Genomic DNA, 22,207 nt, shown 5'->3' on the forward strand with positions numbered 1-22,207 from the left:
AAGCTCATGCAGGTACCTATATCCACTCATTTTGGACCTGTGACAAGATCCAAAGTTATTGATAAGATGTTCACTCAATCATTCAAGATATTATAGGTAAACAATTTGTTATGAGTTCAAGCCTGTATCTCCTGAGCTATGACCCAGTTATGATCTTTGACAAAGACACAGACTGCTTGTTAAATATTCTTGTCTAGCTAAAAAATGTATACTATTGTTATGATCTACTCCACAAGTACCTTCTACAAGAATGTGGCTGTCACAGGCCTCAGCCTTCTTACCCCTGGAAAAACGGACTTATGATTTGCATCAGAAATTGTACAAATTCTGGAGGACATGGTCACCCCTGTGGTCGTACCTAGAGAGACTCTGACCTGACCCTGTATATATTAACTTAGTGTGCTACTCCTAAACACTCAATAAATACTAACCCACTCATAAACACGTCAAAATCAATAGAGTTAGTGACCCCACATTGATGACCCCTAGTTCCTCTAGGGATCATCAATGTTCATACCAAATTTGAAAAGATTCTTATAAAAAACTGTTCCAAGTTATCGCGTTCACATGGAGGATCTGCAGCGGACGCGGAGGCAGTCGCGGTGAATCCATAATATCCCCAAAAGTTATTTCGGGGATATAAATATACATATATATTGTCATGTTTAGCACCCCAGTGCACTCAGTGCTGCAAAACATTGTACACCAACATAAGATGATTGTATTCACAAGATAATAAAACACATTGTTGTATAAGCAGTGCCTCTAGGTACACTATGTACAATATGTGACATGCTATAAGTGAACTTACCCATTTTGCATGAATCCTGCATTTACTGCATATTTTACTATTTTACCTGTTTTTGATCAATATGTAAAATCTCCTTTAAACAGCAGTTACTTCAGCAAAATGCCAAGAAGGAAATCAGTACCATTTTATTTGGCTTTAATTTTTATTTGGCTTTAATTAAGTTAGATCTCCCAACAGGGGGCTCCTGTGGATGTCAAAAGAAGTAGTACACTTCAGGGATATTTAAACGATTGATCATTTTTGTAATGTAAATAATGAAAAAATAACATTGTCACATATAATCTTGTTACAAATTATGTGGTTGTCAAATATAGTTGATTCAAAATAAGACAACATAATAGATCAGTAAGGGATTCACAAAATATCACAGTAACAAAAGTTCTGACGTACAAAATAGTTGCAGTTGTTGTCTTTAAATTACCTAGGATAAGAAATGTGTTGACTATGTTACAATTGCACAGTATGAGCTCTGTTGCAATCTTACCTAGTTACAAACCTCATTTTTACTCATCATATGTTTCTTTGTGTTCTTCTCTGGCCTAAACAATATGATAAAGCACTTTGGAGCAAATATACACAGGATTAGTCCAAAACTGGAGGCCAGAATGGCAAATATCTCCACAGCTACAGTGAACTTCCCAGGGGAGCTGACATAAGCAGGGATAAACGTGATCCAGACTGCACAGAATATCAGCATGCTGAAGGTGATGAGTTTGGCTTCATTAAAATTATCAGGTAGTTTCCGGGCTAGGACAGCTAACACAAAGCAAAAGACAGCCAGGAGCCCTATGTACCCAAGAACCGCCCAGAACCCTATAGCTGAGCCTAATGCACATTCTAGAATGATTCTCTCCTTGTATGTGGTTAGGTTTTTAATGGGGAAAGGGGGATTGAGAACCAACCAAAGAGTGCATATCAAAGCTTGAATAATTGTAAAAGACAATACAGTCATTCTTTGCTGTGCAGGGCCAAACCATTTCATAACATTACTCCCTGGAAGTGTAGCCCTGAAGGCCATTAACACCACAATAGTTTTCCCCAAAACACAAGATATACAGAGGACAAAGGCGATCCCAAAAGCTGTGTGTCGCAGCATACAGGACCACTCAGAGGGCGGGCCAATGAAAGTTAAGGAACATAGGAAACATAGAGTCAGGGCGAAGAGCAGCAGAAAACTCAGCTCAGAGTTGTTGGCCCTGACAATTGCAGATGCCCTGTGACGGAAGAACACAGTCGCTGTGACAATGGCCAGGCAGGCACCACCAACTGAGAATGTAGCCAAGATGATTCCTAGGACCTCATGGAAGGAGAGAAACTCTACAGGCTTGGGGAAACATACGTTTCTCTCTGCATTGGGCCAGAACTCCTCAGGGCAAGAGAAACAGTCTGGGGAATCTGAGGATACAAAGTCAGAGAGAAAAAGTGTTTCATCAGTCTTAATTTTCATCTAGAAATTTGTGAAAAAACAATTTCTTTTACCTATAGTACTGCTAATCTCTCCCTCTGGACATGGTATACAGTCGTAGCAGCAGACAGGTCTTCTTCTCTGCAGCACTTTACGAGTTCCTGGGAGACAGCTCTCACTGCACACTGACACAGGCACCTGGCACATACATACAGGTAGATATAGCCAGTGTGCTATACTGTTCTTAGGATATCACAAAATAATCAAATGTCAGAACAGAATATGTTCCACTTAGTTTTAACATGGGGGTTATTTGGCACTTGACCGCCATGAAAACCAGAATATGAACTACTCACCAAGATCCGATGCAGCTGGGATGAGTTTGTAGCATTCAGATTTTTTTTAATGAGGCCCACGGAAATAGCCTGAAATCTTATATTTAACATTGGTGAACAGATTCAACAGCATATCGTTGTATTGTTAAGACAACAAAGCATCCTGGGTCCATCCTCATTTTGCATTTCTATTCTTGGTTTACATTAAAATTAGTATTTAAAAATAATAATAAAAATGTCATTCAGTGAAATTATTTTCTAAAATGTTGGACCCGCAGTCAATTGAAAATCACAAAAGCATGATCTGTTGTTGAAGCTGTTCACCAATGTGTTAAATGTAAGTTTTCAGGCTATTTCCGTGGCCTCATTCAAATGAATGGGAAGAAAAAATCTGATCACGACAAACTCGTCCCAGCTGCGTCCGATCTTGGTGAGTAGTTTATATTCTGGTTTTCATGGCGGTCAAGTGCCAAATAACCCCCATGTTAAAACTAAGTTGAATATTGCTTTAAATAATTGCCCTCAGGCTCCTTACCTGTGTGCCACCCTCTGCCCAGGTGAGGTTCCTGTTCATATGGAACTCCTGGCCAGCTGGCAGAGATGCATCATAGTGTCCTACTGTCACAAACTCCATGCTGCCACTCTCACTTCTCTGCCAGTTAACCAGCTCATATGTGGCCACTGGATCTCCATTGGCATCAAAAGAGACCGGGTAACCATTACGAGAGAAATTAACTCTCTTCAACTGACCTTGAACCTGCATGGATAGAGCGGAAGGAGAGACAGTGGGGGGAAGGGGTGGGGTGGCAGTGAGTAGCAGAGAAGGTGAATAATGTAAAAAATGTACCATTCTATGTAATCAAAGGTGAATTAAATTTGCATGCTTTTAAATTATACAGATAATAAGGCCTTCATTTATTCCATTTGATTGACCTGTGTGGGCTCTATCTTGGTGAATCTGTCACATTGAGTTGTGGAGTTTGACTCCTGACACACCAAATTGTGGATGGCATGTGCTATAGCGTAAACAGCCTTGTACACCATGTTAGTGATTCGGAGTTGAGATGTGTCGGTGTACGGGCTCTGGAGCTTCTGTATATCTTCAGTTCCATCACACACTCTCTCCCCTGTGCCAGCACCTACAAACACAGAGAGACAAGGACAGGTTTCTTTTAGCCTTGACAATGCTAAAAATATCATGAAATCTCGTTTTTTTTGTTGTTGTTTTTTCATCAAAGATATGTCCAAACATTCCTTGCAACAACTTGTAGCTCTATAGTGTTCTCATTTATTGGTAATAATGTAAAGTAACGTAATGTAAAATCTCATCCAAGTCAGTCCGGTAATTAAACTTGTCATGAGGGTCCATAGTGTCAGGAAATGTGATTAATCAGAAACACACACCTCACCTTATCATCGACCTTATTAATTACTTCATTATTGAGAGATTTTCCTCTCAATTAACATACAACTTCTAGGAGGAATTGAGTAATGACCAAAGGGTTGGTCTTGAAGTGGCTAATACATTTCCAATACCATTCACTATCAGGAAACTCAACCCAGATGTGGAGATAATCAAAAAGACAAGAATGTATTAAATACCCAATCTCACCAACCACAAATCAGCACTATGAGTAATAACAGCATGTTAAAAAACTTTTCTCACTTTTTCCTAGCCGGCAGTTGAATGCACTCTCCCAGAACTCAGTAAGCTGCTGCGATCCAGCCACCTCAGCTGGAGTGAGATCCAGCAGGAACTCTCTCAGACCTGGGATGACAGATTGCTGAATGCCAAATCCAATGGCCCCGACACAAAAGCTAAACCTCAGCATGTCCGGGTCGGTTAGCCAGGCTTCACTGCCTATCCACTGGCGAGGTGGAGAGGGCTGCCGCGCCAACTCCTCCAGCAGGATCCTCATGTCTCCAGAGGCTGCAAATGCCACAACAACCATGGCTGTGGACCTGGAAAGAGACAGATTAATATCAACATGAACCTGAAATGTAATAATGGAATGCAACTAGATCTTCAAAATAGATTTACATCGACTTACGTTTGAGTGTTTTGTTTTTTATGTGTCAGGATACAAAACATAACAAGGGCTTAGAGAGAGTTGTGTTTTGGTGTTTGGAATATATCAGTGGCAGCTTAAAAATGAGTTTATACTTAAACGTGATAAAGCATAGTGATAACCAGTATGGAAATGTTGGGCTCATATCATCCAGTTCGGCTACTCAATTTCCCAAGAGGATCATTCAAGTTTCCTCTAACAGCCTAAAGATTAAAATGTTTTAATGTTGTGGTTTTCGGAATATAGGCTATCACTAAGCATAGGGAGCACAACCAGAATCAATGATGTAGCCTATAAACCTGCGGATAACATCAGCCACTCGTCGAATCCTGCTGCGTGGGTGCGTTCGATAGAAAGATTCCGAGTATTCCACGCAGATGCCCTCTTTGCGCGCTGCGTGCAGAAAAGACGCCATGCCGTTATTCCCATAGTCCGAGTCGGACCGGACAGCACCGATCCAGGTCCAGCCAAAGTGTTTCACAAGCTTGGCCAGAGCGTCAGCCTGGAACTGGTCACTCGGGATTGTCCTGAAGAAGGTCGGGTACTGCTGCTTATCGGACAAGCACGCACAAGTGGCAAAGTGGCTCACCTAGGAAAACAGCAGGCCTAGTGCAATTATTTAACAGAACAGTCATGGCCATGGTGGGAGAAAAGCAGCAGTGTGTTAATTATTCAAACACCTAAGTTGATCAGCAATTGGAGAAATTTACTTGTGGTATGTTAAAGGGCCCGATGACGCGCGACATGCTGATGGATGGCGTGGATCCGGACTCGCCGACAATAGCCGTTACCATACCCGACTGCGAGCATTTTTCGCCGGTGTCAAACACCGGGTGCAGGCCATTTGTCAGTTGGAACGCCACTTGTACCGCCACGGGAACTGAGGCGCACGAGTCGTGGATTTGGTAACCGAGCCTGATGCCAGGCAGCAGCTCCATGCTGTTGTTGATCTCCTCGATGGCAAAGATCATTGCGCGTGAGAAGCGCAGTTCACGGGAGTCCATGCTGCACACAGACAATGAACCACTCATGTCACAGCTGAAGTTTGCACAATACATTGCAAATTCACAAAGTTAATTAGTAACAGACATTCAATGTAAAATAGAACTACAATTCTTAATGACAGGCTAATTGTGATTGTTGAATTAAAAGAACACAACTGTTTCATAAAGGGTTCAGAATACTTATCAAAAAAGTTTGCAACATAATATGTTGCATAATAAAACACATTTCTATCCCAGCACAATCTCATTTCCTCTTATGCCCCACTTCTTCTCCATCTTACTAACCTCCCTGCACACCTTAGGGGCTCAGGCATGCTGGTGTAGTTATGCTTCACTGTGTGCATGTAGTCGTGTATGGAGAAAACACCCCCAATAACGAAGTCACCATCCACTGAGAATGCAGGTAGACGCAGGCTGCCCTGGAGCTTACATTTGACAGAGTGAGCAGGAGCCCCTGTCACAGATGCAGCCCCAGGCCCGACCCCAGCACCAGTCAGAGCCTCTATGAGCTCAGCCCCTTGTTTCAGGCTGTCCCCAGACCCATTCAAGGCAAGAGCTGAATGCAGCACAACTAAACCCAGAGCCACCACCAGCCCAATAAAAAGAGTTGAGGAGATCCCCATCCCTGAAGTGTGTGTACGTGTGGATAAGGCAGCTCTCACAGGTCAGAATGCATTACCACTGGGTTATATAGCTTTTCACACAAATACTTCCCTCCTTCCACTGTACGTCAGCTTACTATCCATCAGAGAGAGGAGGCCCTATACCTGGTGGTCTTGTCTGTGTCTTAGTAGCTGCTGTCCAAGTCTTTTAGGACTATGGGTTATATTCTCCACTCAGTATCCTTGTCCCTAGCCTCCCCTTGTAAACCCTTCTTCGTAAAAACCAGATATTACCCCGCTAAGCAGTTATTTTTACACATAGACAATGTTTATTACTTGGTTTTCACACGTTTTCACTCAAGTTAAGCCTTGTGAATGCACAACAAGGGTTGTTAGTTTGTGAGGTTTAATTGATTTTTATGGATAAATCACAACACTTGTTCAATTAACATCTTTATCTAGTAAAATATTTAAAATGGTTTGCTCCAAACAATTTCAACTTTCTTTTGCTTCCAAAATGAAAATAATAGAAATCCAATAAAAATACAGTGGCACAATAACATCTGATATGGACAAACAATAACCCATTACATTTTCAGCATCAGATACTGCTTAGTGTTACAATTTTTGGCCTCAACAGAATAATGTAATACTTTTGAGAAAGCAGACATAGCAGCTGGAGGCCAGAATAGCAAACCTCAGTTGTATAATTCATCCTTAATCTGCATAATTCCCAGAAAAGCTACAGCAACCCGGGCAAGGCCAGCTGTACAGAATAGAAAGATCCAGATAGCACAAATGAGGAAGAGGAAACTCCAGAGGGTTCAGTTACAGGATCTTTACCCCCTCCATCCTCTCCCCTGTTGCCTTCACATTGTTAACAAACTGATGTTCAAGGAAGTGATGTTTTACTCTCTCAACATTCCACCTTTTCACAGTTTTTCCATCCCGCTCTGTTGTAGTTTTCATCCATTTCACATGCTCTATCATCCTCAAACTGTTTCCTTCTATATTCCTCTTGAGACATGGGGGTGCAGCTGTCCTTTTTTAATTTCTCCCATTCCCTTTATAGCATGTGACCAATATCCTTTAAGCAAGCAGCCAGGGAGAGAGGGGGTTCTCAAGATGGTGTGAACATGATCACAGGAGTCCAGCATCCAGTAACTTCGGTATCAGGCTTGATTTACAGTTCATCTCCTCAAAACAAACACCTTGAACATATTTTATCAATACAAAGTTTTCCCACTGTCTCCTAATGACGGGGCAGTTCCTCCAGTAATCCTCTCTAGCCTTGGTAGCAGAAACAACGTTACTTTTCGCTATTATGTTTTGTAATGCTGACATTTAGTTTGTTCTTCTTGAGAGAAGAGCACAATCCATTTCTTTCTGATTCCACTTTTATAGTCTAGGCTGCTTAACATGTTGAAAATGTCAGCAGTATATATTAGGGCTTATATAATCTTATAATTAGGCCTATTTATTGTCTATGGCTTTTATTGTTTGATTATTTTATTTTCTACTATTTCTATTGCTTTTCGTTATATTCTAGTTGTGTGCTTAGGCCTATGTTCTATATTCTTTTCCCTGCTGAATCATATTCTACTTTTCCCACTGCAACAATCTAAACTCCCAACGGGGATCAATACTTTCATCTTATCTTATCATAAATCATCTGATCTGGATCTGTCCATGCCTCTTTCATGTTCCGCCTCTTTCATGTGAATGCGCTCATATCTGGATAGGTAAATCCTGGGTTGACAGAGCCAGTTGATAACCAGCTATGTGAGACCGGTTATCCGGGATCGCCAATGTTAGGTTTTGTGAATCCGGCTAAGGCAAAGATAGCCTGACTATGTTGAACTCGCTTCGTGAAACATGCCTCAAGAACACACAGAATCTCATTAAATGGCTCAGTGTGCTACTACCATCTAGTGGACATCATAGTAAATTCAGTGAATGTTTGGTAGTGAACAACTCCACATGATCAAGGATGTAAGCCCCTGCAGGGGGTGATTTTAAATGGGTCTATCTAGGGCCACAAACAGATGGTTGTTGTTATCCACAGGTCGCAGAGGCTCTCCATATAAGTGTATGCACCTGCCCAAATGGACATTGGTTCTGCAGACATTTGTCTTTCAAAACAAGGTAAATTGATGGTTTAATGGTCAGTGATACATGCAATGTATCTATTGTAATGTACAATTTAACATACATGTGAAAAAGTCTATGCCATTTGAAAAAAACAAAGAGAAACACTAAACAGAAGTTGCCTGTGATGCAACTCAGACCTCAAACATTAAAGTGATTTACAAAATGTATAATATAGTTCATGGCTTATATTAGGTGAAATATTTGATATTAATTTCTTAGGCTCTGCCCTGACTTCTGCCCTGATGGGTGGTGTGGAAGATAGAACAATGACGCAAGCCAGAAAAGGGGATGACATAGCACTTTCTATAAAATTAAATGACTGGGCTTAGAAAAGGGATAAACAGAGGAGAACAATCATGAGGACATCTATGTATTTTTATGTGTGTACTTAATCTTGGTATTGTTCTCTTCCTCCTTTTTCTCCCCTGTGTCTTCCTCCCTTTCCTCTTCCTGTCGGTTACAGGGACAGTTTCATCTCAATCATCTTAATAGGATGCACAAGTAAGTAAATAAAACTTTATTTCTATACCACCTTTCCAGACGAGTGTCACAAAGTGTTTCATAAGTTAAAACATAAAAGACATACACAGTAAAATACAAGCAACACACATAAGTGCATCACAAATTAAAAACATTAAAAGGATACAGTGACAGCAACAACATACATTAGCAAAGGCCTGTCTGTATAAATGGGTCTTGAGCTGCCGCTTAAAACTCTCCACAGTATTGGTGGATCTAATGTCAAGAGGAAGACTGTTCCATAGCCTAGGCGTGACAATGGCGAAAAAGAGGTTCGGCTGGACTTGGGCAGGCCAGCTGGAAAAAATAATCATCCTGATTACATTAACAGACTGACTTCCATTTCTCTAACTCCACTGTTAGTAAATACAGCTTTGACAAAATATGCAGACTCCACTCCACTCCAAGTGACGTGCATCACCTTCCTCTGAATAACTTGTAAAACACTGGATTACCAGTGCTTATATCACATAAACAAGATACTACACTACATAGTCATTATACAATTCAGTTGAGCAGATATTACATTAGTGCCACTAATGTCTGGACTTATATTTGGCAAAATACAATCCACAGGTGGTAAAGCAGAATGTGACAGGTCTGCAGTGGATGGCCAGTGAAGCCTGGACAGCAGCTGCTGTGCTCCAGACCCCCCGCCTCATGCCGTACCTGGGAGGCACGCTGGGCATTGCCATCCGTCGAGGAGAGATACCAGGGCTCAGGGACTTCCTGTTAAGAATACGTCCTGACAATGACCCTAACAACAGCTATGGAAATAGCATAGTGAGACTTTGACCTTAAAATGTGTTCTGAAATGACATCAATAGCATACTGTCAGCATACTATTGTTTTTATTAACCTTGTTTTTTATATATTTACAATTTCTCATAATTAGTGTTAATCTTCATCTCATTTCTTCAGGTGAGGAATGTGGAGACTGGCTTTTCGGATATGTCAGACCTCAGGCCAGAGTACAATGTGTACAAGGCTGTGTATGCCGTGGCATATCCCCTTGATGACATGCTGCAGTGTGTGCCAGGCAGAGGGCCTTTCAGCAGACACAGCTGTGCCACTTTGCAGAGACTGGAGCCATGGCAGGTGAGATATCAATTTACATTCTACCTGTTTATGTGTCCAAATCCTGTGCTATGGTACCTACTATACTGCATACTAGGTTGTTGTTTTTTTCAGTATATAGAATTTGAAATGATTCAGTAGGCATCAGTAGACATTCAACAAAACATGCAACTATAAGATTAGTATTCTCAAAATGTCTAGCAGCAGGATAAAAGCATTTCCTTTTCTGCTTTGACATTGATTTATTGTAGGCCTAATGTTATCTGGTCAGAAAAAACAACAGCATCATGTTCAGTGTTTCGACTTCAGTATGGATAAAAAAAAATATGTTGGACTTGTCAAGTTTTGCATACATTAAATGTGAGCAGGATAGTACATGTATGTAGCATGACTAGCAAATTGCCGGTATTCAGGTGAAGAGCTCACACTTGAAGAAGACAGAATCTTCTGGAATTTTTAATCCAAAAAGGTCACTTCTCCTTCCATGCAGGGCATGACCAAGCCACACCATAGTTTATTATGATTAGGATTATTAGTATTCTTTTTTTTTTTATAATAACAACACTAGTAATAACAATAATAATAATAACAACAGTAATAACACGAATGATAATAATAACAATATTATTATTATTATTATCATTATTATTATTTTATAATAATGACTGACCTGGCACAAAGAAGAGCCAATAGCAGATGAGCACACTTTTCACCATTAGGTGTCAGGCTTCACCACAGATTTGAGATTGGGGTTTAGTTACATTGTTAAATGCATCAAAAACCATGCAAAGTACTGACTATAGTCAAAAGTGACAAAAACTATACATATTTTCAGGTGCAAATTTCCATTATTTAACTAATATCATACATTTTTAGCCAAAATTCATAAATTTTCTTTGATTCATTACTTTTCTGAATTAAATATGATATTGAAATTTTAAATATGTTACAGCAAAATAGAATATTTGATAAATGTCTAAACCATTTCTGGACATTTATGAAAATTTTCTTAGATCTAATAAACGGTCAATTCTTTCACAAAATGTTACAAATGTTTTTCCACAATTAAATATGTTTTTGTTTTTTTCCAGCATTTAACAAATGTGTGAAAAGTTTTTTCACATTTAATAAATGTTGGATTTCTTTTGTCATCTTTTATTATGTCGAAAAACTTTTCAAGTCAAGACAAATTTTATTTGCATAGCACATTTCATACAAAAAGCAATACAATGTACTTCATAAGGCCAAGAGCTATTCATGTATAATAAAATAAAAACGAACATACACGTCATCATACATAAAAACATACATACAAACACATGCACACATGCAGAGGACATAGACAATTTGAAGTGCATATAAATTCAGGTAAAAGAGGAGCAGACATTTGCTCTAAAAACCCAACATTATTGTGTGTCAAAAGACCTAGAAAACAGCAGTAAAAATAAATGTTTTAAGTCTACTTTTAAACACATTTGTTAAATGCTGGAGTTTTTTAAACATTTAACAATTATGTAAACTCATTTTTATGAATGTTGTAATATATGGTACGAGACACCAGCCATTTGGAAGTTCACTCAAGTGGTGTTTTATTCTGTGTTCTCAAAATCAAGTACAACGTAACTACAGGCCTTCTAGGCTACAGTGCCACCTGCTGGGCAAACTCCATATATATAGATATATATAAAAAAAAAAACTCTACAGAAAGGGAGATGTCATGTATATAGAAGTTGGCTTAGTCAACTTCTATATACATGACATCTCCCTTTCTGTAGAGTTTTGTTTTTTTATATATATCTATATATATAGATATATCAATATATATAGATATATATATATATATATATATATATATACACACTAGTAAATACTAGGTACATGTAGCTCAAAACAGAATCAATTGGCAATCAATGTTTTTTTTGTTTTTTTAAATCAGTCCTGATAACGCGTTGGCACTCTGATAGGCCTTCCAAAGCATGACCTTTTCACAGGGCTGTTTGTGGATTCAGTCTTGTCTGCCACTACTCTTGCACTATGGGGAACAGTGGAACAAGCTGGAGTAGGGTCTTCCAGATCGACACTTGGTGTAGTTTCTTTTCCCACAGGATATGGGAACTCCGATGTGGTGTCTTCATGTGTCTCTGGAAATGAAGTCTCTCTTGTCTTCAACAGGTGTATGCGGTTCCTCCTGTACTCTTTTGAGTTTTGACTATGTAAGATCTTGGCTGGTCATGTTTCTTAAGCACAATGGCTGGCTTCCACTTGCTGTCCTGTCTTATCCTCACGTTTTCACCTTCCTTGATGTTAGACAGTGTCCTGGTTCCTTGGTCGAAGTATTGTTTCTGTCTCTGTTGTCTACTCACAAGGTGATTCCTGGTGTGCTGATAGAGTGCTGGCTGTAACAATGTCTTTGTCACTGGTAGCTTTGTCGTGAGCCTTCTCCCCATCAGCATTTGAGCAGGTGAGAGGCCAACTCCACACAATGGTGTGATCCTGTATTCCAGCAGGGCAATGTACCGGTCTCCAGTGCTATCCTGTGCTTTTCTCAGCAGGTTTTTTATTGTCTGAACTGCCCTCTCAGCTTGGCCATTAGATTGTGGAAAGGTGGGACTTGATGTGTTTGAAATCCCACTCAGTGGCAAAGTCCACCATCTCCTGGCTTACCAGTTGTCTGCCATTGTCTGAGAACAACTCATCTGGCACTCCATGCCTTGCGAAGATCGACTTGAGTCCTATGATGACATGTTTGCTTGTAGTTCCGCCCAGTTTTATGATCTCTGGGAACTTGGAGTAATAATCTACACACAGTAGGTACTCAGCATCGTTGAAGTGGAACAAATCCACGCCTACCTTTGCCCATGCTCTTTCAGGCACTGGATGTGGCATAAGTGGCTCTTTGGAATTGTTGTTTTTGTGTGTGTTGCATGTAGCACACTGTGCCACGACTTCTACTATCTGCTTGGCCATGCCTGGCCAAAAGAGTACATCTCGGGCTCGTTCTTTGCACTTAACAATACCCATGTGTGACTCATGAATTTTTTCTCACTTCTCAGTGTGTGTGGTACTATCAACTTTGAGTTCTTGAATACTAGTCCATCTGAATATGATAGCTCCTCTCTAAATGTCCAGTACTGTTTGATCTTGTCTGGTACCTGGCTCTGCTTGTCTGGCCATCCCTTCTGAATTGCATTTATGATCGATTTCAACTCAGCGTCCTCTCTCATTGCTTCTTTGAACTCCAGTAGTTTTTTCTCTGATACAGGGAGTTGATGAGTGATGAAGTACACTTCCAGCTCATCTTCAAGGAATTTCTCCTGGTGCTCTTGCAGGTATGCTCTGCTTAAAGCATCTGCTATATGCATCTCCTTGCCTGGCTTATCCTTCACCTCAAGACTGTACCTCTGTAGTCTCATGAACATTCTCTGTAATGTGGCTGGGGCACTGAGGAGTGACTTTTTAAATATGACTTCCAGCAGCTTGTGATCACTCTCCACCTGGACATGTCTTCCATACAGATATTGATGGAATTTTTCACAGCCATACACAATTGCAAGCAACTCTTTTTCTATCTGGGTGTTGCGTTTCTGACAGTCAGTGAGAGACCTGGAGCCATATGCTACCGGTTGTCCATCTTGGAGGATTACAGCTCCCAAGCCCTCGGAACTTGCATCTACACACAATGTAACTGGCTTACCTACATCATAGTACTTGAGTACCGGTGCTCGGCTGACGAGAGCTTTCAGTCTCTCAAAGCACTGTTGTTGCTCTGACTCCCAGTGCCATGGAACATCTCCTTCTAGCAGCTTCCTCAGTGGAGCACTCACGTCTGAGAGGTTGGGGATGAATTTAGAGAGGTACTGCAGTAACCCCATGAATCTCAGGAGTGCAGCTTTGTCCTCTGGTGCTGGCATGTCCTGTATAGCTCTGATTTTTTCAGGATCGCTTGAGTCCATTCTCACTGAGCACGTGTCCAATGTAGCCGATTTCAGTCATCCTGATTTTACATTTATTTTTGTTCAATTTCAGATTGATGCTCCTAAGCCGGTCTAGCAGCTGTCTCAGATGACGGTCATGCTGCACTGTGTCCTCTCCCCATAGTAGGATGTCGTCCATCACATTGACTATGCCATCTAGCCCTTCTAGGTGTCGGGCTATGCACTTCTGGAACACTTCAGGCGCTGATGAGATACCAAATGGCAGTCTATTGAACCTATATCTACCAAATGGTGTATTAAATGTACATAGTTGAGAGCTTTCTTCATCAAGTTGTATTTGCCAAAATCCTTGGTTTGCATCCATGACTGAGAATAGTTTGGCCTTTGGCATTTCATCTATCACTTCCTCTACCATGCGCAGTGGATAGTGTTCTCTTTTGATAGCTGTGTTCAGGTCCTGTGGATCGATGCAGATCCTCACCTTGTTGGGTTTGTTTGGTTTTGTTACCGTCACCATACTATTCACCCATTCTGTAGGTCCTGTCTGTTTTGTTATGACTCCTAGGCCCTCCATTCTTTGCAGTTCTGTTTTGATTTGGTCCTTTAGTGCTACTGGCACTTTTCTGAGTGCATGTACTACTGGTGTGACACTTGGATTAGTCTCTATGTGGTGTACTCCCGGGACGCAGCCTAATCCAGTGAATAAATCCTCATACTCGCTCAAAATGTCACTCTCTGGGTTGAGCTCATACACTCTCTTGACAAGGCCCATTTCAATGCATGATTCCCCTCCCAGGATTGCTGGTGCATTTTTCTTTATAACTTCAAACTCCAGGTTATACTTTTTATCTTTGCACTGACATGTCAACTTAATCTTGCCTTTAGCTGGTATGCAGTGGCCTGCATATGCAACAAGCTTGGAGCGTGATCTGCTCACTTTATTGCCCAGTCTCAGCTTTCTCAGATCTCTCATGGAAATCACGTTGCATTCAGCTCCAGTATCCAGCTTGACTTTCAATATTTTCTTGTTGATTATCAAGTTTTCATACCACTTTTCTTTCTTTGCATCCACAGAATTAACTTGTGCAACATTGTTTGTTTCCTGCTTTTCTGCCTGGATTGTCCCAATGAACATTTCTTGGTTCTCTGTCTCTTCCCTGGCTATCTCATGCACTTTACGGTTCTCAGTGTGCGTGCGTGAATTGCACATTTTCGCATAATGGTTCTTCCTATGACATGCTTTGCACACTTACCCGTAGGCAGGACATCTTTTGGGCTCATGCTTGAAACCGCATCTAGTGCAATCTGCCTGACTTCTCACTTTTCCAGTCTGTGCTATGGTGTCTTTGTCTTTCTTTTTTTCTTGCTTCTTTTGCTTATAGACTTTATGAACGGGAACTTCAACATCATCCTGGAGACTTTTAAGCTGGCTCTGACTTAACTCACTAGCCCTGCAAATGTCTATTGCTTTGGTCAGCGTAAGTTCTGGTTCTCTCAGAAGTCTTCCTCTAACTTGGTCATTGGTGATTCCACATACTATTCTATCCCATATCAGTGATTCAGTAAGTTGCTCAAACTCACAGTCTTTTGCCTTGTTCTTTAGATCAGTCACATAAGCATCAATAGACTCCGATTGTCCTTGCACTCTTGTAAAGAATATGTGCCTCAGATATGTCAGGTTTTTTCTTGGCTCGCAATATTTGCGGAACAACTCTTTCAATGTTTCAAAATCGTCAACATCGTCATCGAAGTTGAATGTGTTGAATACCTTGATCGCGTCATCCCCGGCCACATGGAGGAAAGTGGCACATTTCACTTTGTCAGACTTTTCCACGATTCCGCTTGCGACGAGAAACAGTTCGAATTTTTGGATCCAAACTTTCCAGTTTTCCCCTAGATTTCCTTCTAGACTTAGTGAGCTCGGAGGTCTCATTTGCTCCATATTTCATCGCCTGTCTCTTTCCTTTTCGTTCATTTGTTTACTCTGACACCATGTAATATACGGTACGAGACACCAGCCATTTGGAAGTTCACTCAAGTGGTGTTTTATTCTGTGTTCTCAAAATCAAGTACAACGTAACTACAGGCAACTTCTATATACATGACAAATGTTGGTGTTTTTTTCCCCAAAATGTAACAAATGTGTGAAAGGGTTTTACATATTTATGAAATGTTTGAAATATTTTTATTTTAACATATAAATATAGCTGCATTACAGGGCTTTAGCCAGCATAGCAAAAGGGGTGGGTCTTTTTATCCCAAAATTGGAGCTTTTTGTTGTGAGTACAGGATGTTATTTTACTGGCAATACACTATTTCTGCCTTTTATGTTTTGAATTAGCTTAATCACTGTACTCCAAGACTTCAATTAATATTATTATGCAAAAATACACAACAGCAAATCTGGTAGATCAAAAGGAGCTTGAGATACTCGTGGCTCACTTTCAGCTAATGGCCTACTATCTCCAGTCTAAATATTTTTCTTACATGTTAACTAAATTAATTTCATATACTTATTTTAGTCACAATCCTTCGATATTTTCATTGATATAATCATTTAGTTAAAAATGTCTTTTAACCAGCTTAAAGGCCAGTTAATGCTTTGCTCACCAGGTGGCAGCTCTGTTACGTATCTATGAGGGGAGCTGGTGAGTGAACTAACATTAACTAATAAGCATAAATTTAGCTGAAATACCTTATCTCCTTGACTATGTTTTGGGACTGTGAACATACTGACCGCTTCAGTTTGCGTTTGTCTTGTTCTTCGTAGCTAAGCTACACTCACCCTATCAAACGGTGTGTCAGCATTTCTATATCATACCATCACCATTTAGAAATGGAATCAGTTAATTTGTTGGACTGCTTCACATCCCATGAGTTCTTATTGTACTGAAAACACATATGTTAAATTTGGGGGGGGGGGAAATTGAACATAATCAAATGCAAAAAAAATGTACACATTTGTTAAACCTACAATAAGTGATTTCAGACCCTATAACCAATCCTGAAACTAACGTGTGCTATCTGGAGATTTCCATGAGACCTAATGATATAAACAAATAGCCACACATGCAGGCCAGCTGTGTTGTTGTTTTCACCACTTTTCTAAAGCTTGTTGTCAAACTTGGACTGAGCAGTAGCTTTTTCCTGTTTTGTTTTTTTTTAACTACCTTGTCTTGGGGGAGGTCACGTGACCCAGAAGCAAGATGGCTGCTTGAAACTTTTCTCCGCTCCAAACTTTTACATAATTGCTACATTTTTCTCTGTTAAGTTTTTGTAAAGCGATTTGTATTGCAGTACAACAATGCCAAAATCACAGCGTGACAAAGACAGCGATTTTCCAATTTTTTCAACAACCCATTCGCAGACTGACAAGAAAAAAGTTCTGCCAATGCCTGCGTGCGCTACCGAGGACTAAAGCTGCATTCCATTGTACTCAGAACTCAGAGAAAAACAACTTCCAACATGGAAAAGTGCAAAGGAACGGTCGTTCAAGTCGGAGTTCCCAGTCGGAAAGTCAGACAAAATTATTTCCGCCCGAGTTGTCCGACATAAACACAGCTGACGTCACAGCATCAACTTGTACTTAATAAAACTTGATTTTACTTGATATGTAGTTTTTGTGTTATGAAAACGTGTCGTAACAACTTTGTAGTTTCCATTTGTAACGTAATTCAGTTGACGTTAGTAGATAGAAGTCTTTGCTGTATGAACTCACCTGCTAACGTAACTAGAGCTGTCAGATAGCTACTGTTAACGTTAATGGGCAAAGGCTGTTGGAACGCATTTAGATCGGAGGTTGGTAGTTCCAACTCTGAACTACCGACCTCAGACTTCCAATGGAATGCACCAAAAGACCAAGTGGACCTGAGCCCCTCACTGCAAATGAGTGCTTTAATGGTGGAGCAGATCTTAGCTGAAATCAAAGCAGTGGGTTCTCGTTTGGATGGCATTAATGAATCGGTGGGTTCGATCCCGTCTGGACGGAATAGATGGGTTGCTGAAAGAAATACAGTCTTCGATCTCTTCTGTGGAGGGCTCCCTTTCAAGCTTGACTAGCAGGGTGGTGGAAACAGAGAAGAGGTTGGATGAAGCAGAAAACAGAATCTCTGCCACCAATGATGGGTATAAGATCTAGAGGGTTTTCATCTACTTTTCTTATTTTGGAGCAAGCCATGCTGTCATCTCTCTCTGTGTAGCTTTCATCTCTCTTTCGCTCTCTGTGCGTTTCCCTAGCGATCTCTCCATGCACTGTAAACAATCGCTTTGATTGGCTGAGTTCAGTGAAGTAGATGCATGTGATTGGTCTGTGATTACCGTATGAGCTGAAATAGCTGCACCTAAGGTCTATAGCTGTGCCCGTGGAAAAAAACACTCCGTCAATCTTATTACAGTTTTTTACGATCGCTAGCAAGCGTTTTTCAATACTTATAATACTTTTTCTAAACTCTTCACACACCAACTCACCTACAACACACAGTTGGCAAAACAGTTAATTTTATGCTCAAAATCACATATTGTAAACTAAACACCAAGACTAATTTTCAAAATGCAAGAATACTTTGTCAAAATACACTAACTCTACCAAAACACTGCAAACATGTCTCAAAATCAAATAATTCTTTCAAAACTCTAGCACGTTTTCTTCCAACAGGAACATTTAGTCAATCACAGCACAATGACATACAAAATACTAACAGCAGATGGTATTACAGAAAATGCATTACTTTACATGTGTCAGTTCTACCCTTATACAATAGACAGTATATTGATAATCAATTGTTTTTCGCACTGCAGTTACTTTTGAAGTCACTCTACATTTTTCTTTTGTTGAGTGTAGTAAATGTTTTGCAAACATTCTATATCAGAAGTAAATGACTCATCTTTACTTGTACAGTATGTGAAAAAGGAATAAGTTACAGAATTGCTGCAGTAAAGGCTTTATTTGCTATAGGAAATTACTGCAAGAGATCAACAAAAATCTGCAATATAGCTGCTGGTTACAGTGGTGTAAAAATAAAATATACAAACAGAAAAAGGCACAGAAGAAAAAAAAAGAAAAATACACAGTCCTTTTCTAATCTACCCGGTCTTCTGCATTTGGCCACATGTTCTCGTCCACATCACTCCTTATATTTTCTCTGGCTATGCACCTTGGGAAGTATCTTTTGGCGTGCCTTATCCACCCCTGGCAGTGTTCAGCTGTGATTGGTCTATTTGCATAACTTCAATCAGCTGTTTCTCACTAGCAATAAAAATGTACATGTTTCAATGTACAATGTGAACTGCTGTTCACATCAACTGTAGCCTATAAGTTAGGTTTAGAACATGAGGTTATCTGTTTTGACATACAGTGTGAAAGCATTTGTAAATTTGGCAGCAAAAATCCATAGTTTTGGTCTTGGTTGAGCTTGTGTGTAAAAGAAATTCAAGAGTTTTTAAAATGTGTTCAGTGAATGCATTTTGTGTCAAAGGAACAAGAAATGTGTTAATGGTATGGCCCGCAACAGACCGATGTTGTGCTAACTGTGTTAAGAGTTATGAAAATGTGACTACAGAACTGATAAAAGGTTGCTAGCAATCGTAAAAAACTGTAATTCTCATTAATTGATCAGAAATGGGTCATGGTCCTCACAGAACTGTCATGGGGTTCGGATCCAGCCCAGAGTCCACCAGTTAGTGATGCCTGATTTAGAGCATCTACACAAAAAGTTCCCCACTGAAGCTAATTGGAAATTGTTGACTAATTCAAACACTAAGCTCAATCTGGATCATACTCATCATATAAAAAAATTGTTGCTTTTACCAACCAGAAACACCATGAATTTGGTAATAACTCAAGCTGCCTACTTGCTTAACATTTGAAAAAAGAACGCAACGAACAGTCGATAAAATCAATTAGGACACCCAAAGGCACGACCACTTGTGATCCTTTTCTCATAAATAATACTTTCAGGGACTTCTATAAGACTGTTTACACTCCACAGTGCACTAGTTTAGAGTCCAACATTTGCTCCTATTTAAATAGAATAATCCTGCCTAGTGCCATGGAGGGAGACAGTTCGACTCTAAATGCGCCGTTTAGTCAGGAAGAGGTATGGGACCATTCAATCTATGCCTTCTGGCAGTAGTCACCACAAATGGCTTGCTCTCTGAGACATTCCCAGTAAGTAGGGCTTGTAGACAGGGTTGCCCCCTATTCTCCACTTTTATTTTTGTTAATCACTGAACCCCTGGCCGAATCCCTCAGATCCAACAGCAATATTTGTGGTGTAATAGTAGGTGAGAAAGACCATCGCATTTCGCTATATGCTGATGATGTCCTTTTATATTTGACAAATCTTGAAATTTCAGTCCCCTCGGTTTTGGATGCCATTGTCTGTTACAGCAATCTTTCAGGTTATAAAACTAATTTAGGTAACTCTATGGCAATGCCTCTAAATATTCTCCCCAATGCTGACATTCTACTGCAATCTCCATTGCATATGTCAGAGAAAGGCTTTAAGTATCGGACATTTCGGTCACCCCTGACCTTAATGAATTATTCCAGGTAAACTATCCACCCCTGATCAAGAAAATTAAACAAGACTTAGTCAAGTGGTCTGCCTTACCAACCTCCCGTTTTGGGAGAATTAATGTTATTAGGATGAATATACTCCACAGGCTGAATTACTTGTTCCAGAGTCTTCCATGCTTTCTTTCCTCTACCTTTTTTAAAAGATTGAACACTCATATTTCCAGATATATATGGAATTACAAAAAGCCGAGAATTACGTTTTCTAAGCTCACTAAACCAAAAGACTTGGTTGGAGCATCTTTGCCCAAACTCCAGCTTTACTATTGGTCTGCTCAAATTAAAAACATGACTCACTATGGGTTAGTATTGAATGCTTGCCACCCAAGACGGCTTAAATCACTCTCTTTTATTTATAATTTTGGAGTCTTTAACTAGCAATCTGGTTGTATACAACACGCTATTAGCAAATATAAAAAACAAATATTTAAATATTCCAACCATTATTTCACTATGGTCCCCCATTGCTCTCAAACCTGATTTTTCTTCACAAATTAGTAGCAACTGGGTGTCAAATGGACTCCTGGATCTCTCAGGTCTTTTTACACAGCATAATTTAAAATCCTTTGAACAGATAAGAACTGGTTTTGATATACCCAACAGGGATTTCTTTAAATTTCTGCAGTCTCTACTGAGGGGGGACAAATTACATTTAGAGATAATGGAGATTGAGAAGTGTCTTATTTCTGCTGTTGGTCTCAAGGGTTCTAAGGGTTCTTCTAATCTATGCTTTAAATGTAAAGCTCATGCAGGTACCTATATCCACTCATTTTGGACCTGTGACAAGATCCAAAGTTATTGATAAGATGTTCACTCAATCATTCAAGATATTATAGGTAAACAATTTGTTATGAGTTCAAGCCTGTATCTCCTGAGCTATGACCCAGTTATGATCTTTGACAAAGACACAGACTGCTTGTTAAATATTCTTGTCTAGCTAAAAAATGTATACTATTGTTATGATCTACTCCACAAGTACCTTCTACAAGAATGTGGCTGTCACAGGCCTCAGCCTTCTTACCCCTGGAAAAACGGACTTATGATTTGCATCAGAAATCGTACAAATTCTGGAGGACATGGTCACCCCTGTGGTCGTACCTAGAGAGACTCTGACCTGACCCTGTATATATTAACTTAGTGTGCTACTCCTAAACACTCCAAAATTAATGGATATAATCCTCTAGGGATTGTCTCCCCAATAATAAAGGGTATGTACCTTAAATATTTTTTAACACTCAATAATAAATTAACTCAATAACAAATTAACTATTTTATTAATAATTATCATCAAAAGTTCAAACTTCATACAAATCTCCCCAATGGCCTGAACAATTGTTTTTACAAATTTCAATACAATACAATGCACCATTGCTGAGATGTGGGTCCAAATAGCATGGACATGGACATGCTGTATATTTATATCCCCGAAATAACTTTAGAGGATATTATGGATTCAACCCGACTGCCTCCGCGTCCGCTGCAGATCCTCCATGTGAACGCTATAACTTGAAAAGTTTTTATAAGAATCTTTTCAAATTTGGTATGGACATTGATGATCCCTAGAGGAACTAGGGGTCATCAATGTGGGGTCACTAACTTTATTGATTTTGACGTGTTTATGATTATTATAACTATTATTCATGTTTAGCACATTGTCATGTGCTAAACATGACAATATATATATATATATATATATATATATATATATATATTGTCATGTTTAGC

General features: G+C 39.8%; 1 protein-coding gene across 1 annotated transcript; it reads right to left on the reverse strand.

The window, feature by feature from the left end:
* Window positions 1-1,295: 1,295 nt before the first annotated feature.
* Window positions 1,296-6,055, reverse strand: LOC139912309 (extracellular calcium-sensing receptor-like). The gene is made up of 8 exons (XM_071900073.2): window positions 5,910-6,055; window positions 5,331-5,625; window positions 4,920-5,209; window positions 4,218-4,513; window positions 3,485-3,690; window positions 3,087-3,308; window positions 2,291-2,414; window positions 1,296-2,206 (listed from the first exon to the last, which is right to left on the reverse strand). The coding sequence occupies exons 1-8, from the start codon at window positions 5,966-5,968 to the stop codon at window positions 1,296-1,298; spliced, it is 2,403 nt and encodes an 800-aa protein (XP_071756174.2). The 5' UTR covers window positions 5,969-6,055.
* Window positions 6,056-22,207: the final 16,152 nt, after the last annotated feature.

This window comes from Centroberyx gerrardi, chromosome 6 (assembly GCF_048128805.1).
Source record: "Centroberyx gerrardi isolate f3 chromosome 6, fCenGer3.hap1.cur.20231027, whole genome shotgun sequence".
Classification (NCBI taxonomy): domain Eukaryota; kingdom Metazoa; phylum Chordata; class Actinopteri; order Beryciformes; family Berycidae; genus Centroberyx; species Centroberyx gerrardi.

Bases quoted from the DNA above. Each gene is read 5' to 3' on its own strand.
- LOC139912309 (XM_071900073.2), bottom strand. From the start codon at position 5,968: ATGCACACAGTGAAGCATAACTACACCAGCATGCCTGAGCCCCTAAGG. The intron at 5,210-5,330 runs GTAAATTTCTCC...CTGTTTTCCTAG, and splicing joins GGCCCTTTAACATACCACAA to GTGAGCCACTTTGCCACTTG. The intron at 2,207-2,290 runs GTAAAAGAAATT...TTGTATCCTCAG, and splicing joins AGAGATTAGCAGTACTATAG to ATTCCCCAGACTGTTTCTCT.